This window comes from Thermobia domestica, chromosome 15 (genome assembly GCF_964235325.1).
Source record: "Thermobia domestica chromosome 15, izTheDome1.hap1.1, whole genome shotgun sequence".
NCBI classification, from domain to species: Eukaryota; Metazoa; Arthropoda; class Insecta; order Zygentoma; family Lepismatidae; genus Thermobia; species Thermobia domestica.
In genome coordinates this window covers 111664711-111681692 of record NC_137468.1, presented here as the reverse complement: position 1 = coordinate 111681692, position 16982 = coordinate 111664711, and the positions used below count along the sequence as shown (strand labels likewise).

Genomic DNA, 16982 nt, shown 5'->3' with positions numbered 1-16982 from the left:
AATTTGGATCAAGGGCCGATTTCACTATCTTAGTAGGAAAGACCCTTTGAAAATTTCTGGAAACTACTTTTTACAATTAAGGTTCGAAATTAAAATTTTAAGTCCAAAAACTCTATCTTGTTTAAAAGTTATTATTTGAAATATTAAAAACATCTATTTATTGGTCTCAGTTTTATTATTATTATTGGAAAGAACTTAGTGTTTTGTTTGTCCAAAGAACTGTCCTACAATTTATGAAATTTTAACTTCACGTAACGTATGTGTAGATAAGATAAAAGAAAACGCTAATATTGAAGACTTATGTAGCGGAATCTTATCTTTACATAGTTGTATATGTGAGCGTTTGAATTTTTACAATCCACGATTCCATAACACTAAATTTTAAGAACTCAATCTCACATGTATAAATTATAAAATTTTTTGGTCAAAAATCCAAAAGCGAAAACGAAGAAATAGTAAGTTTAAATAATTCTCATCCCAACAAATATTAAAAGTTTACTGTATATCTTAGGTCTAATCATCTAGAACTTCTATCCACAGTATAGTAGTTAGCCAATACTAACAAACACTAGTGAACCTATAACAAGTTAAATCACTACAAAATAACAAATCCCTAAAATAGGCTAATACCATCAAAGTGTATTCTAAAGACTTAGTCCGCCAAACCACAAAAGCAATATTCTCATTAAACTTAGTATGCACAGGTCAGTGTTATGCTATATGTAGTATGTCATTCTATTTTTAATCAGTGTCTTTAGTAACATCCATAGTACACAGACACGACATGTTATTCACGACATGTTATTCTAAATAGCATTAAAACGACACTCTTAAAGCTGTGTTTAAATTCACTTGTTCTTCGCATATAACGTGTTAAAACATTACGAATATTCAGCCGATTATGTAAGCTGCGTAAATAGTACAACCTCTCGCATTTGAGTATGCTACATTCCTTTAAAAAGTATCACAAAATGGTGCCTCAGATATTAAAGATTTCTAAATCTAAACTGTTGTTACTTGAAAGTGAAAATTTCGAAACCTAAATTTTATTTTGTTAAATGTTGTAGAAGTAAACAAAATTCAATTTTGTTTTCATGAAAGAGTACTTAAATTCATTTTAATGAAAAATATTAGATGTTTCATGAAGGATTTTAGATTTCGTTTGATAATATAATTTAGATTAAATTTTTAAAGTGCATTTTATAAACTTCTAGAATTTGCTTCATGAACAAAATTAGAATTGGTTTGAGTTTTAAATATTACAATAAAATTACAATAAAGTACAAATTACAAAAATAACTTCTGCAATATTTTAACTATTATAACGATGCATTTTATTGAAATAATTACGATAAGTTTCCAAGATGAAAGTTGAAGAAAAATCACATAACACACACAAATCACTTGAAGTGCAAAAAATCAAAATACTTTTTACCAAACTACGAAAGCAATATTCTCATTGAACTTAGTATTAAATAAATCACATTTTTAAAACATTCGTTATGATGGAAATTTTAAACCTAGTTCGATGATTTTTTAAACAAATGATTTTAAAACTAAATTATTGGAAAATGTTTCTTCGTTACAAAGATTTTAAAAATATTTACATGAAAATTTGTCCAGATGAAAATTTTCAATGTTAATCTTTATTTTGAATCTTGTTTAAATACTGTTAGATATTAGACTAGGTTTTAAGAAGTATTTGATTGACGAAGCTGTTTAAATATATTCGCTTAATAATTAGGAGACTTGGAAAATATTTGGTAAACGAAATTCCGGTTTACAAACTATTCAATTAAATTTTAAAAGTATTCGATTACGACTTACAAACAATTTGATTTCGATCTTAAAATTTTCCAGTTACGCCTAGCAATTTTGCCGAGATAAAATTGAAAATTTGGTGTACGAAAAATTCCAACAAAAATTTTGGAAGCAAAAAACGTGTGTTATGTGTATATTAAGCCAAAGTCGCTGCATCTACTTTTCTCTCTAACATTTATTTATGTTGATTCGAAACTTTTAAAACATGAGTAGATCATAAAACTTTAAAGATCAAATCTTGAAGTATACACACATTTTTGCAAAACTTTTACTATTTTAGGATAAACTGAGTATCTCAAATTTTTATTTACTACCAAACTTTGGAACTTGCAAATAATTTGACCAGACGTCTTTTAGGGTAATGATGTGATATCGACTTCCATAGTTAAGTACTCGCTACTGTCAAATATTTCACGATAACACTTTCATCTCTGTTTCTTCTAATTTCAGTTTTTTAGTCCGATCATATGTAAGCTTTACAAATCTAGATATTATTTCAAATCCAACATTAATCTATATACATTCAAAATCAATGAGTCTAGAAACAAAGTACATAACGTTATATTTTATATTGTCTAAATACAAACGTAAAGAGGTGTTTGTAACGTAATACACGTAGAGATAAGATTTTAGATTATGAGTATGTTACTTTTGTATCATAAAAAGACGACCCGCTCGGGAGAGTAATACTCCCGGAACATTTTTTTTTCACGTGCTACCCTAGCCAGCTGTTTTAAGTTGGTCACAAAATGTATATCATGGGGGTCAAGATGGAACAAAACGAGCCTTGCAGGGCTTCCTACCCGCTCCTAGTACTCTACTACTCCTACTCCTCTTCCTCCTACTCCTGCTACTGCTACTACTACTAATACGAGTACTACTACTACTATTACTACTTATCTGCACAAAAATAAGTAAGTAACGTTTTTGAGCATTATTTTCATTTTATTTTAATGAAAACAGTTTTCTGAAAATTTAAAAACTATAAAAAACTTTCCCTGGGCCGTGTTTGAACCCAACCCAAAAGCGATTTCCATTAGCTAGCACGCTCGGCCACGCAGAAAGTGTTCGATTTCTGCTATATGTATACTACGTGGCAAGAAACGGATAACGCCAACCAATCAGAACCGTATATTTAGTTCCTACTTTCAGGAGTTTTACTCTCCCGAGCTAATCGTTAAAAAGGTCTTTGTTAATAAATCACAGTTTACTTGAAACGTCATTCAGCAATCTTGATCCCATCCATTTTACATTGATGACTTGTTTGTCTTGATGATACAAAGTGTTAACGAGGTAACTGAAAGACCTTATAGTCTAGATAGTGTTGGTCTACTGTCATCCATTTTGCTACTTCATCTGTTCCCGTTTCTTCTTCATACATTTCGTGAGAGGGCAACAGGTTTTCCAGGGTAAGTAGCTGAGGTATTTTTATTAGTAAACAGAGGCTTGCAAAAGTTCTTAAATTCATCATCAGCTACCATTATTATTGCTAAAAGCAGTGTAAACAATTTCTTGGCTTGAAACACATTGTGGGTTTCTTGTAACTGTTCAAAATACTCTAAGTATGATTATATGCAACTAGCTTCACAGTCATTGCAAAAGCAAAAATGTGTGCTATTGGTCTTCAATATGTGGAGCACTACTCCAGAGATAAATGTAAGATTTCCTCCAGATAATACAAATAACTTATCATGATATTCTGCTCTGAATGACTTCAATATTTCTGTGGTGTTAGAAGTTTTGGCTCAATGCCGAAGAAGCCTACAAATTAATGGAAGATTTCTTTCACCATCTGTATTTACATATTATTCTCGTTTTTTCAATAATTGAAAGTTACTTATTATTCTCTTCTACTCTGTCTCTAAAACTTACTATATTTCTTTCTTTAAAAATATGCACTACTTCTGGCGTATTTTCTCTGTTTTGTTCAACAGCTTTTATGTATTGTAGTGCTCTTAAAAATAAACAAGTTACTGCATACTATTGTCACCAATCGTATTTAGTTCTCAATGTCTATGTTTATCATTGGCATTTATTACTGAATTATTCATCCATCATATTGTCATTATTATCTTACGTTTCCAATCTTTCATTGACATCATAATTCTATACATCATTCTACTCTTTTATCTCTATTCACATTTATTACTCATTTACTCATACTTCATTGTATATTTAGTTTTCCATCTTTACAAATCTAAGACCTAAAGTACACAAACCACTTTTCTCTTCAATCGTACAACCACATGGTAATTAATTTAGGTACTAATTATCAACCTAAATTAACCCATTAACATACCCCAACATGTATCCCAACCAATTTAATTTTATAGTTACTATTAAATTGTATTAGTACAGTCTACAATAAATTAGATTTCGTATATTATTTGCTCCCTTAATATACTAACGAATCCCTTTTTAACCTTACATAATTTCATCTGCTCACACACTTCTTCAAATGTTAAATTACAGCTGGATCTACAAAATAATACTATCTTAAAACGCACACAGACACAGCACAATTGAGTCGTTGGATGATAAAGCAGCGTAAGTACCTTTTGGATATTTTGTGATCTTATATACAGAAAACTTCCACAAATATTACAAAGTTCTGTTACAATTCAGTTACTTTGCCAAGGTACCTTGTCAACACATCATTACACATCATTTTGCAATCAAATAAAGTATGGTTTCAATTTCACGGAAATCCACTTGGTCTCATTCCAGGAAAAGTGACTTAGATCGCTTCGCCACCCAACCCCTCAATTATCAACTATAACTACAATTGTTCTTCCCTAATCTAAACAAGAATGCACTGATGTTTACACAAAAGAAGCAGTGTTCTGATAACGTACTCGATTTCAAATTAGCGTTGCAAACTATGGGTCATTCCGAGAATTTCCCAATAGCTTTCATACATACATATCTCCTTCGATTGCAGTCTTTGATCTTCCACATGGAATTCCAAGAAAAGTCTTGCAACTGAAAAACAGACGTAACAAATCGTGAACATTATGAAATGTTTACAAGAGTTATGCAGGCACGTACCTAGAATGTTAGTTCCTCGCGGCGGATATCCACTAATAGTAAGGGTATGTGTATGGTCACTTGTTACAATAATCAAGGTATTTGAGTTGTTGGTCATTTGCACTGCTGTTTCAACAGCTGCATCGAATGCTAATGTTTCATCAAGCGCTCTCCTTGCATATCCTCTGTGATGAGCATCATCGATACGACCACCTTCTACCTGTAACAACAGAAATATGATCCCGAGTAATCTTTAGAATAAAACAATTAATTCCACATTAAATCAAGAATACAGATTAAGTATTTTAGTCTTCTTTTTTCTTTGTTTTAAAAAAAAACTTCGTGATCTGAAGACGAGTTGCAATTGTCCAATTATTTAGCAGAAATTAATGCCAAAAGTTAATTATAACTTAACAATATTTTGAACTTAAATAATCACTACAATGTAAATATTGAATATTAAGGTTAACAATGAATACCTTATGAAAAGTTATAAGCAATAGATGCAGTCACTATTCTTCTTCTTCTACTACTACTACTATATTATTATTATTATTCCAAGACGGTACCTGGAGAACATCGTTGTGCTCTTGCTCCAATCCAATTAATGGGAAACAAAGTCTTATATCTTGCTGTGAGTGCAATAATCGGATCCATGTGAAAAACTACTTAAAATTTAGAAAAGTTGAATATGAAGCATGCATACTGAATGGTATTTCGACATATAGTGCGATAAATCTGTAAGAAGTCATATGAACTGACACCCATAGCTGTCTTTCAGCCAGTGAAACAACAGTTCCAAGGTGAGAGTTCTAAATTTACTTATAATGACTGTTCATCCACTGCTAGTGATGGTCATCACCAGTGAAATTAATTTAGAATACAAGAATAAAAATAAAATTTTCCACTGTACTAAATGTCATTCAATAACAAACCTAGTAAATCTTATGGCCGATAAAACAAATAGGCTTTTACAGGAAGCACAAAGCTTATGTGGTGAAATAGTTGAAGTTAAAAGCAAACAGTATAATTCACACAAATTTATTTAAAATTACTTTGTAAATAAGTCATATGCAAATGTAGTGAAAACCATCCCAAGTGCAACTAGTGACTGGGAGGCAAGCCAAGTCGGAACATAAACAAAAGAGCTTTAGTTCAAAGTCAAGATCAAGACATTACTAATCTAAATTAAGGTTGTAATAAAAAAAGTGAAGGTGGTGATATCGTATCTACGGTTTGTCAGGACAGTGACGCAAGTGGAAGTCATCGTTTTGTGTTGATAAAGGTAGCCAATTCTGCCGTGTGTTTACGCCCGTAGCGCATTTGCGTAAACTCACGTCGTTAGTTTATGCATATAAAAGCACTGTTTATAACACGGCTAGAATCTCAGGTTAAGAACGAAGAAATAATTCTCTTCGTACAAGACAAAATGGAAAAATTAAAAACTAAATTTAACACGTATTCATCTTTCTTTATCTGTAGACGAAAAAGATTACATTACACTTATTAATCCGGAACATTGGCTTACAGGCATTCCCACAACTCGATTTTATGGCTGTTTCGATAGTGACAAAACAGTGCAAGAGAGCATCTAATATAATTATTGTAACGAAATACATGGCGAAGCCGGCAACAATAATAATGAACACTAAATGGCTAACATAATTATTAAAATGTTTGAGATGTGAATGGAAAAACTTGATCATTTCAAATATCACGTAATGCCTTGAATTTAATTTGTATTTCTGAAAGTTGATTCAAAAGTGAGGGTAGATATCTAAGTCATTTAGAATGTGATTATTCAACAGTTAGGAAAGATACAGGGTGCGGCACGTAAAACCGGCCCGTAAAGTGAACACATAAAATGAAATATAATGTATTGAATATGATTAACTACAACACATATATGAAATGTAATGTATTGAATATGACTACTCACCTTCACAGCAGCCTTCACAGCAGGTGCTGAAAGTGTCCTCCGCCCACTTCAACACACATGTGAGCACGATTGAGGAGATTCATATATACCCTTGTCAGTTCTTGTGTTGTAATGCTATTGGTGACATCCTGGTCTTGAGTTCTTCAATTGTGTGGGGATTTGTTTCGTATACTCTTCCCTTTAACAGTCCCCATAAGTAAAAGTCACACGTGTACAAGTCTGGTGACCGAGGAGGCCACAAACCTTTGCTGATTGTCCTCTCTGGTGTAAACATCTCATACACAAGGGACAATGATGCAGCTGATGTGTGGCATGTTGCACCGTCCTGCTGAAAGTAACATAACTGACGCTCCTCTTCGGTCAAGTGTGTATAAAACTCCTCCAGGATTCCCATATACACGTCACTGTTCACTGTCGACTCAAAGAATATGGGCCCAATAACGCGTGTGGCGGAAATGGCACATCAAACACTAATCTTCTCATCATGCAAGGGTACCTGGTGGATTGCGTGTGGATTTTCTGTCGACCAATACCGGTTGTTTTGGGAATTTACGTACCCAGACAGGTGGAACCACGCCTCGTCACTCACGATGAGCATTAGTGGATCCAAGAAACCACTGGCAACATTGCTCAACAGCCATGAACAGAAATGCACCCTCTTCTGCAGGTCAGGCTCCTTCAGTTCTTGCACAACACTTATCCGGTACGGTTTTAACTTCAGTCCCCTTAAAACACGTCTACAACTTCTCTCACTCGCATGAACCTGTTGACTCAATCTCCTGGTTGACTTTCGAGGACTTCTTGTCATTATCTCCTCCACCTGCATCTTTAATTCAGGTGTGCAGACAGATGGTCGTCTGTTCCTGGGAGCATTTTGAACCGATCCTGTACGCCGCCATTTTTCAATCAATTCCTGAATGGTGCTTTTTGCTGGCACAGAACGTCCTGGAAACTTCTCCCGAAACAAATTCTTTGTTTTCACAAAAGATCCAGCGAGAATGAACCCTTCAACAATGGCAACACGCTCGGGTATCGAATACGGCATTATCACACAGTGACACTCACCCGGCTTAACACAACGAGGCCTTTTTCTCAACTGGGACAAGTTTCACTGGCTGCGGCTGCACGTGACTGCTGCAGGTCACGTAAGTCGACCCGACCTCGACACGCCATCTCTTGGTAGGAAGGTAGATTATTTAAGTGTTGCCAAAAACACAATATACCAGAATATTACGACGGGCCGGTTTTACGTGCCGCACCCACCAAACAGGGAAATCAAAGGGAGGTGATATTGTTTTTTAATTAAATAGATCATCAGATACAAAGTGTTAAATCTGGCTCCGCATGATCTCGATATGTTAGGATTAAACTTAAATCACACTGTAAAGACTTAATAATAGGTCGACAATATATACCTCCAAACACTAATGTTAGTGATTTCAGTGCTTATACAGGGTGTTTCAAAACAACACCGACAACGTTTGGGAGGTGATTCCTGACACTAAGATAAGACAAAAAGTACAGACCAACTTGGGTGCACAATGCTTTCTTTCGGAGTTATAGGCTGCCGAAATCATGAAAAATTGAACTTTAAGTATCCATAGCTCCAAAGCTATGGGAGCTTCTGCAGTCGGGTCAAGACTTCACTTAGGAACTACTATGTGCCCTATCCAAATATCCATGTTTCAGAATCCTGCGGTACTTCCGCAACAATTTTTATAGAGGTAGTTGGTAAGTACTTCAATTTATATATCTGTAGCCAAACTCCCTCTATAAAAACTGTTGTGGAAGTACCGCAGGATTTTGAAACATGGATTTTTGGATAGGGCACATAGTAGTTCCTAAGTGAAGTCTTGACCCCATTACGGCAGGTTCCATAGTTTTGGGCCTATGGACCTTTAAAGTTCAATTTTTCATGATTTCGGCAGCTCATAACTCCGAAAGGAAGCATTTGTGCACCCAAGTTGGTCTATACTTTTTGTCTTATCTTGGTATCAGGAATCACCTCCGAAACATTGTCGGTGTTGTTTTGAAACATCCTGTATAAACACACTTGTAATGAACATGACACTTACTGTTAGTATTTAGCAGTAAAACAGTTATGTTAGGCAATTTTAAAGTTTTAAATTTTTAGATCTTTTCCTAACAAATCTAGATGAAATTGTGTTATTTACCAACTTTCCGACTTTAGCAGAGGTTGATAAATGTTATCTACAATTTATTGTTGAAATATCTACTAGTGTAACGACTTCTAATATAATTAGGGACAGTACTTTAAATTATGACTACAAAAGGACCAACTTTACAGCAATTTACCACGATCTGATTAACTTTACAGCTGAAATCTCATGTAATGATGTGAATAAAGTTAGTCTAGTTAGCAAGTATATACAAAAGTTACCATTAGTTTCAAAAGAAGACTTCAAAGAAAAATGGAAGTAAAGTTTCATCATAATGTTTCTGGGTAAACAGAAAGTTACAAAATTTAAGAAAGATGAACAGAAGATAACATAGAATGTACTGAAGAACGAAAATGCTAAAATGATATATAAAATTTTCAAACTGTAGAAAAACGGCAAAAAATTACCTATTAAGCAATTATAATACGAATAACTTTCTGCGATTAGAAACAAACTTGTTTACAAAGCAACAAATATTTTGAAAAAAAAATATCAAAAAGAGAAATATTATTACCAGTAATGGATTATGAAGGAGTAACATATCAGGATATACAGTCATTGTTAAAAGTCTCAGCACACAACTAATTTTTCAAATCCCTCCCCCCCCCCAAAAAAAAAAGAAATACAAGTGTCCATACAAAACTTAGTTTGTATGAATTGTTCTGTAAAATAAACATCACTATTCATATAAAAAAAATCAAAACATACAAGCACGATTCTGATGTTTGCGTTCAATGAAATACCGACCCTTAGCCTTCATAAGAGCTTTACAAATTCCAGGCATTCGTTTGATTAATTTATCCAACTTTTGCGAAGCTATGCGAATTCAGTAGCCCTGAAGAGTCTTGCAAGGACCTTCAGTATTCGTTGGCATCTATTTACGGACTGTCCTGTCAAGTTCATCGTGCAAGATCTCGATATGCAACAAATCGATTGACTATGGCAACTGTCCGAGTTCCTGATGGAATTCCATGTCTCACTTAAACGCTGTGAAACACGGTTTTGTCCATTATATCATTAATTCGAACTATCATTTTGGTAGTCCACAAAGCATCCCTAAATAGTGATAATACCTTCTCCGTGCCTTACTGTAGGTATTACAGGGTCGGAATGACGACGTACAAACTTCTAGCATTGGAAGATTTTGTTTGACCTTTCCTATTGATAATAACAATATGTTTTAGTGCTAAATACTAGATCAACAAATCTGCAGTACGTCAGATCATATTCTTTAGAACACCCAAACATTAAACAATACCTGTATTGAAGTTTACTTACGACCAACAAAAATCCTTTCGAAGATTTCTGTAGAAGTTGAATGGCAACTTTTGTCATTTGAGAAAGAGAGGGTTGTCCTGAACCACTTTTGTCTCTTTGGTATTCATATGCCATGTGTCCATTAGAGAAAATACCTTTTAAAAAATAAGGAACATTCATTGAAATAAATAGGTGAATATTGTCTAAAACTGAAGTCTACTTCACTAAACAATAGAAATCGCTTAAAATTAAAAAATGTGAGTGATAACTAAATATCGGACTCTTTATTTCTAGGTTGTATACTTTCAGATATGATAACATCAGAAATTGATGCAGAATTTTGATAATGAAGATGCAGATTGGGGGTGGATTAGACAGAGTAGAACGAAAACACTAACATGTACATAATAAGTAACTTTGTCATATTTAAAGAAACTACATGTATGGATGCATCATAATATTGTTGCCAGAACGATCTGCTATTAAGCGTTAAGAACTAAAATTAAGTTCTTCAATTTCAGTAAACAAAATAAAGTATTGTAATAACAAGCAATCAAGGACTTACTCAAACATAGACAAACACACAAAAATAATAGGTGTCAAAAAATTGAATGAATTATTATAGGGAAAATGAAGACCTAAGTTGAATCGATAATTTATGAAACAGAGTAACTTCGGGGACAAATTTTTCAGGAGAGAAAAAAAATAGGAAATATGAAGATAGAATGAAATGTTGTTTATTTATATTATAAGAACATTGTCATGTAAATATTTTAAGTCTTAAGTAATTGAGATAAAATTGTTCGTGCTTAGGTGTGGTTGGCAAGATACATTTTGCATGTAATGGAGTCAGAACTGTAAGGTCCTCCTTTCCTTATTAAGATTTATGAATTCTTGAAGTTGATTGTAAAACTTCTTGGTCCTTCTTGACTTCTTAATCATTAAACATTTTAGTCATTTTTATTTCTCACGTTTCTTTTGCATTTTTCTCTTTATGATTTTCAGTTATTGTTTCATTCATATTAATTTCAATTGGAACTTTATTTCTGGCCGAATCCTGCTTGTTGACATTCCTACACCAATATAGGAGATAAGTACAGCTTATAACTCAAACAGTTGCTTCATTGTTTAATTGAGGTTATTACCTATACAATTTTGTCAGTTGTACATAATGTCACATAACTACAAAGCTGTAAGTGCTAAACAGAACCGATAGAACCGTAGAAAGAGCAACGTCGTATCTGCAGTGAACTGAAACTTGACACTATGTTTTCTGACGTGTCAGTGTGTGAGAGTTACGTGATTTCAACCTAAAATGATGCAACTATTATGATGGAATATTTCAGCACTAATAACTCATTTTCTGCAAAAAGTGGAGTTACTTTGTTCCATAAATTACGGAAGGGACCGCAGTGGCTTCGTGGCAGAACGTTCATCTCTGCTGCATGGGGTCCTTGGTTCGATCCCCGGTCACACCAACGAGCTTTTTGATGGACAAACACTGTGTGCGTGGGTTTCTTCGGGGTTCTCCCGTTTCCTCCCACTTTCTTCATTCCACCATTTCATTCATTTCTCATCATCACTCTCCTTTAGCCTAGCCAGCATAACCGTGGGACGTAAAACTCAAAAATTTAATTCATTTCATTTTCATAAATTACCGATTCAGTTAATGTTGCTGAAGCTTCACCCAATGCTCCCACTATGTGGCTGTCTATGTAATACATGAAATATAGTTGTTCTTGAATTAAGGTCTAGTATCTATGACACAAACAAAACATAAAATCCCATAAAATTGTATAAATTATACAGTAATTACACAGTATAAATTATACAGTAATTAAAACAGTATACAAAGGAATACAGACTTCAACTACGAGAAATAATAACTTGGAATACATTAGCAAGAGAGTCATGCAGAGAGTCACAGTCTCATTGCAACCCCTTGGTACACAAAGCTGTCGACAGGCTATTAAAGACAAATTTTCTTGCAATTTAGTCAAAATATTTACTTTCTATTTAATAAGCGCATTCCAAGCTAATGTATGTATCCTATATGCAATACTTAGGAAAAAAGAGATAAAAGTAAACAGATCTCTTGTCATCATCTTCATATATCCTAACTCTTGTTTTATGCTTAAAATTTCGAAGAGTAAATTCTGAGGAAGATAAACAAATTTACAAGGAATTCTGGTTCACATCAAGTTTAGAGGTTAAACGATCATTTTCAATTTTATAAAAATAATATTTTCTTTCATGTTATCTCTGAAATAAAAGAGGTCATATCCTTCTTTGAATTGAATGCGTTAATTCTGCGGTCCTGGGGTAGAGGTTACTCAAAACATGTTATGTTTAATTGAAAACTGTCATTGTAATAGATACTAATATATTAATTGTGATAGATGATGAGTAATTAATTGCCACAAATAATTTCTTATACTGCGAATGCTTTCTGAATTAATCATATGTATAAGCTGCCTTCAAATGCTGTTCACACATGGTTCATTGCACATTTTATTTATTTTGGATATATGTCTTTTTACGTTGGACAAGAGTTTTTGAAGACAATAATGTAATTCATTATGAAAGATATTCAGGTATTTTCTCTTTTAAATTGTCTTCATTTGTCGCAACCTGGGACCTATCGCAAAAAGTGCTGAACACAAGTAAAGAATTTTAACCTCCATGAAAGTTTTTTTTTTTTTTTTTTTTTGATAATGTGTGTATAATTATACTTACGAAGTAATATCATTACATTAAAAGGAATTACGATAACCAAAGCCACAACGTCATCTAATAATATATCCCAATTTCTTATTAATATTGTTTTGTACAAATCACCAAAATATGTGAAATCTTTTGTGATTGTATGGTGATTCCACTTTGGCGCGGAAGACCCGGATTCCATTCCTAGTGGAAGTTCATGTGGTTCGAGTTCGATTAAGCTATAGGATTAAGTCTCATACAACCACAGTGATAAACGGGACGCTAAACTCCAAGTCAACCAACTAATACATGAAATATAGATTATGCACATATAGAGTTTGATGCAAAATCAGATTTCCTTATATAAATATTTTCATTAATTAATTATAATTTAACTTGTTACATAAATATATAACGCATTCTTGTCTAATTCTGCATGTGAAATCTCACATTTCTTATATGTAAAAAGAATCGGCTAGACATTGTTTTATTACTTTGACTTGCCATGAATTTAGTTTCATGTGTTAAATGGATACTAAGGTAGCATTCTGGGGTTTGCTTGAATCAGTGTGTGATATATACGTATGTAGTACACAGTTTTCATTACTGTACGTCTGTTTTAAACTGTTATCTCTATTTCGTAAATTTGAAAAGTCTTTCATGGTCCTTCTTGTGGTATCTCCGAGAAAACAATCTTTTGTAATTTGCCTTGATCTCCCTTCCCTTTCTCCCTTTTACTTAAGATATGGACGGTTGTGGAAAACTATATACGTTGTTTTTAGTACCATTATTTGTTTGAATGCATAACCTTTTCACAGGCAACAGATTTGTAACTCTGCTTAGGGCCTACACTCATTACATGGATTTTCTAGTATCTCATTACATAGATTTTTTTTTTTTTAAAAATAGACATGCCGATATGTTTTTCTCCGAGGGAGAACATACACCTTGTTGGGTTGCATTATATCGAATTGATTTTCTTTAATTAGATGAATTAACTTTTGAAAAAATGTTGCTTGGTGAGGCCGTTTTCGTACCTCATGAAATGAAAAAGAAATCTTTCAATTTTACGTCCCACGGTTATGCCGGTTAGGCTAAAGGAGACGGTGATTATGAGAGATGAGTGAAATGGTGGAATGAAGAAAGTGGTATAACATTTCAACCAAACATAAATAAGATTTTAATATATTTCGGCAATGTTTGAAAAGTTAAGGTAAGTATTATTGTATTGGTAGTTTTTTTTTACGTGTATAACTTTCTTAATGTCTTATTACAACCGAACATAAACAAAAAAATCAAAATAAACTTGTAACAATCATATTTTCTCAGCAATCTCCCGCTTACATACAACTTACACAAGTAATTCTAAATAATAACCAACAAAAACGATGTTTCAAAAATTTTTATTTAATATTGGTTGACAAATTTTAGTGTCAAGAAATATATAATTTTAGTGAGTCAAAAAATTTGAAATTTTAGTGAGTTTGCCACAATCCCTGAGTACAGACTTACCCTTGAGTGTTATTTTAAAACCAAACTTTGAGAAATATGCATCTGAAGCCCATCCTAAAATTAACAAGTCAAATAACGTTACAAACTCTCTAATAGATATAACATTCATAACAAGAGCCTATCTTTCCTAGATTGTTCAGGAAGAGAACAATGCATCACTCTTCCTGGATCCATGTCTCCATTTAGTACCGTCTTATCCGGAGTGCCTCAAGGGAGTGTGCTGGGTCCACTTTTGTTTTTATTGTATACTAACGACTTACTACTTTTGTACGACTTACCTAACATCTTCGCGACATCTTCATCTAATATATTGCTCTTCGCTGATGACTGTAAACTCTTCAGAATCATTAACACTGTAGAAAATGATTCTTCACTACAAGCTGACATAGATATGTTATGTAATTGGTGCTCTATCTGGAATCTATCTCTAAACCCCAATAAATGTACTACAATCTCCTTTTCCTTAGAAAAGAATTCTTCGACAGATATATATAATGTTAACAATGTACCTATCAAACGAGTTTTATCTCAAAAAGATTTAGAAGTTTCTTTGATGAAAAACTCTCCGTTAGAATCATATCGGTTCAATCTCATCCAAAGCTAAGAAAATATTTAGTCCACTCTTTAGATATCTAGAAATACAAAGTTTCCCTGCACTTACGATGCTCTCTAAGGCTTTTATTTCTCCGATCACTGTATGGAACAGGGCAATACCTACTAATCTATGCCGCATTGACTCAGTATTAAACTTCTTTCTTACCATAGATTTAGAATTCATGGCTTATGTAATTACTCGAAACAAGAACTAATGTCTTTAATAAACTTATGTTCCCCTGACAAACGACGCCGCGAAGCTGATTTACTTTACCTGTATAAGATTATCAATAGCAAAATTGATTCTAAATTTTTACTATCGCAGATTACCTTTCGTGTTCCTTGACGGCGAACTTGCTCTCTCAATTTGCTAACTTGTTATGAGACACCTAGTTACCGATTGTAAAGCGCTTCTTTTTCACAGACTAGTGCACGATTGCAATATATTGTCATCAGGATGTAGCACTTTTACCTCTAGGCGAAACTTTAGAACTCAATTCATGAGAACATTGTATATTGAAAGATGGACCTTTTTTCTGTATTTTATCATTTTTGTTTTAGTTTTTTCTTGTGTATTTATGTTGTACAGTTTCAGCTAATTGACGTAGTGCTGTATTAAACTTTGTGAATAAATAAATAATATGAAATACTCATGTTTTCATTTTATTCTTACCCATTACATAATCCGTTTTATTTATTTCAAGATTTTCCAGGTCTGAAGTGGAATTTAGGAGACGATATTTGACATTTCTCTGCTTCTTGTCCTTCTCCCATAGTTCCAAAAGATCTCGACCGTCTTTTCGTCTGCATGCCCATGTGTCTATAGGATCGGAAGAGCTGTTGGTATATTTGGAAGTAAGACACTGTCTACCACCTCCCATTATGACCTGCAGAAAAATATCATATTTAAAAATAGAATTCCTGTTATATAGCTCCTGTCTGAATATGACGAACTAGGTGCTAAATCCTCTATTTATAATTGATATTGAGTCGAGTCGGATGATAATTAGCACTGCTTCAAACAGAATCCTTCAAGATTATTCTAAAGTTACCGAATACATATAAACAAAATAGAGGGTAACCGTTTATACAAAGATTCTGTTACATGTAAAGATGACTTGTATTTCTTTTTCAAGATGTTAGCTTAATACTTAACTAAATTTGATGACAATTTTATTTCCTCTTACTAGCACTGGTTTCCTATCGCCCACTTCGTCACAAAAAAAATTTAAGATGGCCCTTGGATCAAGACCCATGGTTCCTGGTTTGGAGGCTATGCCTCAGGAGTGCATAGGACAATCTCCTCTAAATTTTGGCAGTGGGTACTTTCCTCTAACCCTCAGTTTTGGGGAAGGGTGCATAGGACCACTTTTTAAATTTTGTAAAGTGACAAAACTAAAAATTCTGTATGGCAGTATAAGACCATGGTATGTACGACCTCTGTTAACTTGGGTGATCCATCTCATTCCCTTCTATGTATAAAAATTGTCAAGAGTACATTGATTCATTTCTTTTAAATTGTTGAAGGTATACAATGACCCAACAATTAAATTTGTGAATTGTCAAAAAATAAAAAGTTATAACTATTCTATGAGACTTCAATATTTCCCTGTAAATTGGATGCATTATATTTTTCCTTTCAAGGGTAAAAATTTGCCAAAAATAATATTTGAAAGGGATTCACTCATTACAGAGTAATTTAGAACTGCATTATAGTTCATGGCACATTGAATGTGAGATCTATGGAAGGTAGGAGTGGAAATGCATTTGGATGAGATGATATCTGGTCTATAGTACCACTTTTCAACATTTTGAAACCAAATGACCCCTTGACACAAAGAGCTCAAAATTGAAATGTCGATTTCTTGCAAAACTCTGGTGCTATCAGGAAGGTATAGGGCTGGTACATCATGAAAAAAATATATTTTGCGAAGTAAATAATTATCATG

The 16982-nt window shown here is 33.4% G+C and overlaps 1 protein-coding gene across 1 annotated transcript in view; it reads right to left on the bottom strand.

Annotated features, from left to right (window-relative positions):
- LOC145671204 (alkaline phosphatase, tissue-nonspecific isozyme-like) overlaps positions 1-16982 on the bottom strand; it is a 63956-nt gene that overhangs the window by 17043 nt on the left and 29931 nt on the right. Inside the window, exons 5-7 of the mRNA XM_081740062.1 lie at positions 15707-15920; positions 10246-10379; positions 4870-5068 (exon numbers count right to left, since the gene is read on the bottom strand). Of these exons, the coding sequence (XP_081596188.1) occupies positions 4870-5068; positions 10246-10379; positions 15707-15920 (547 nt within the window). The remainder of the gene's footprint in view (positions 1-4869; positions 5069-10245; positions 10380-15706; positions 15921-16982) is intronic.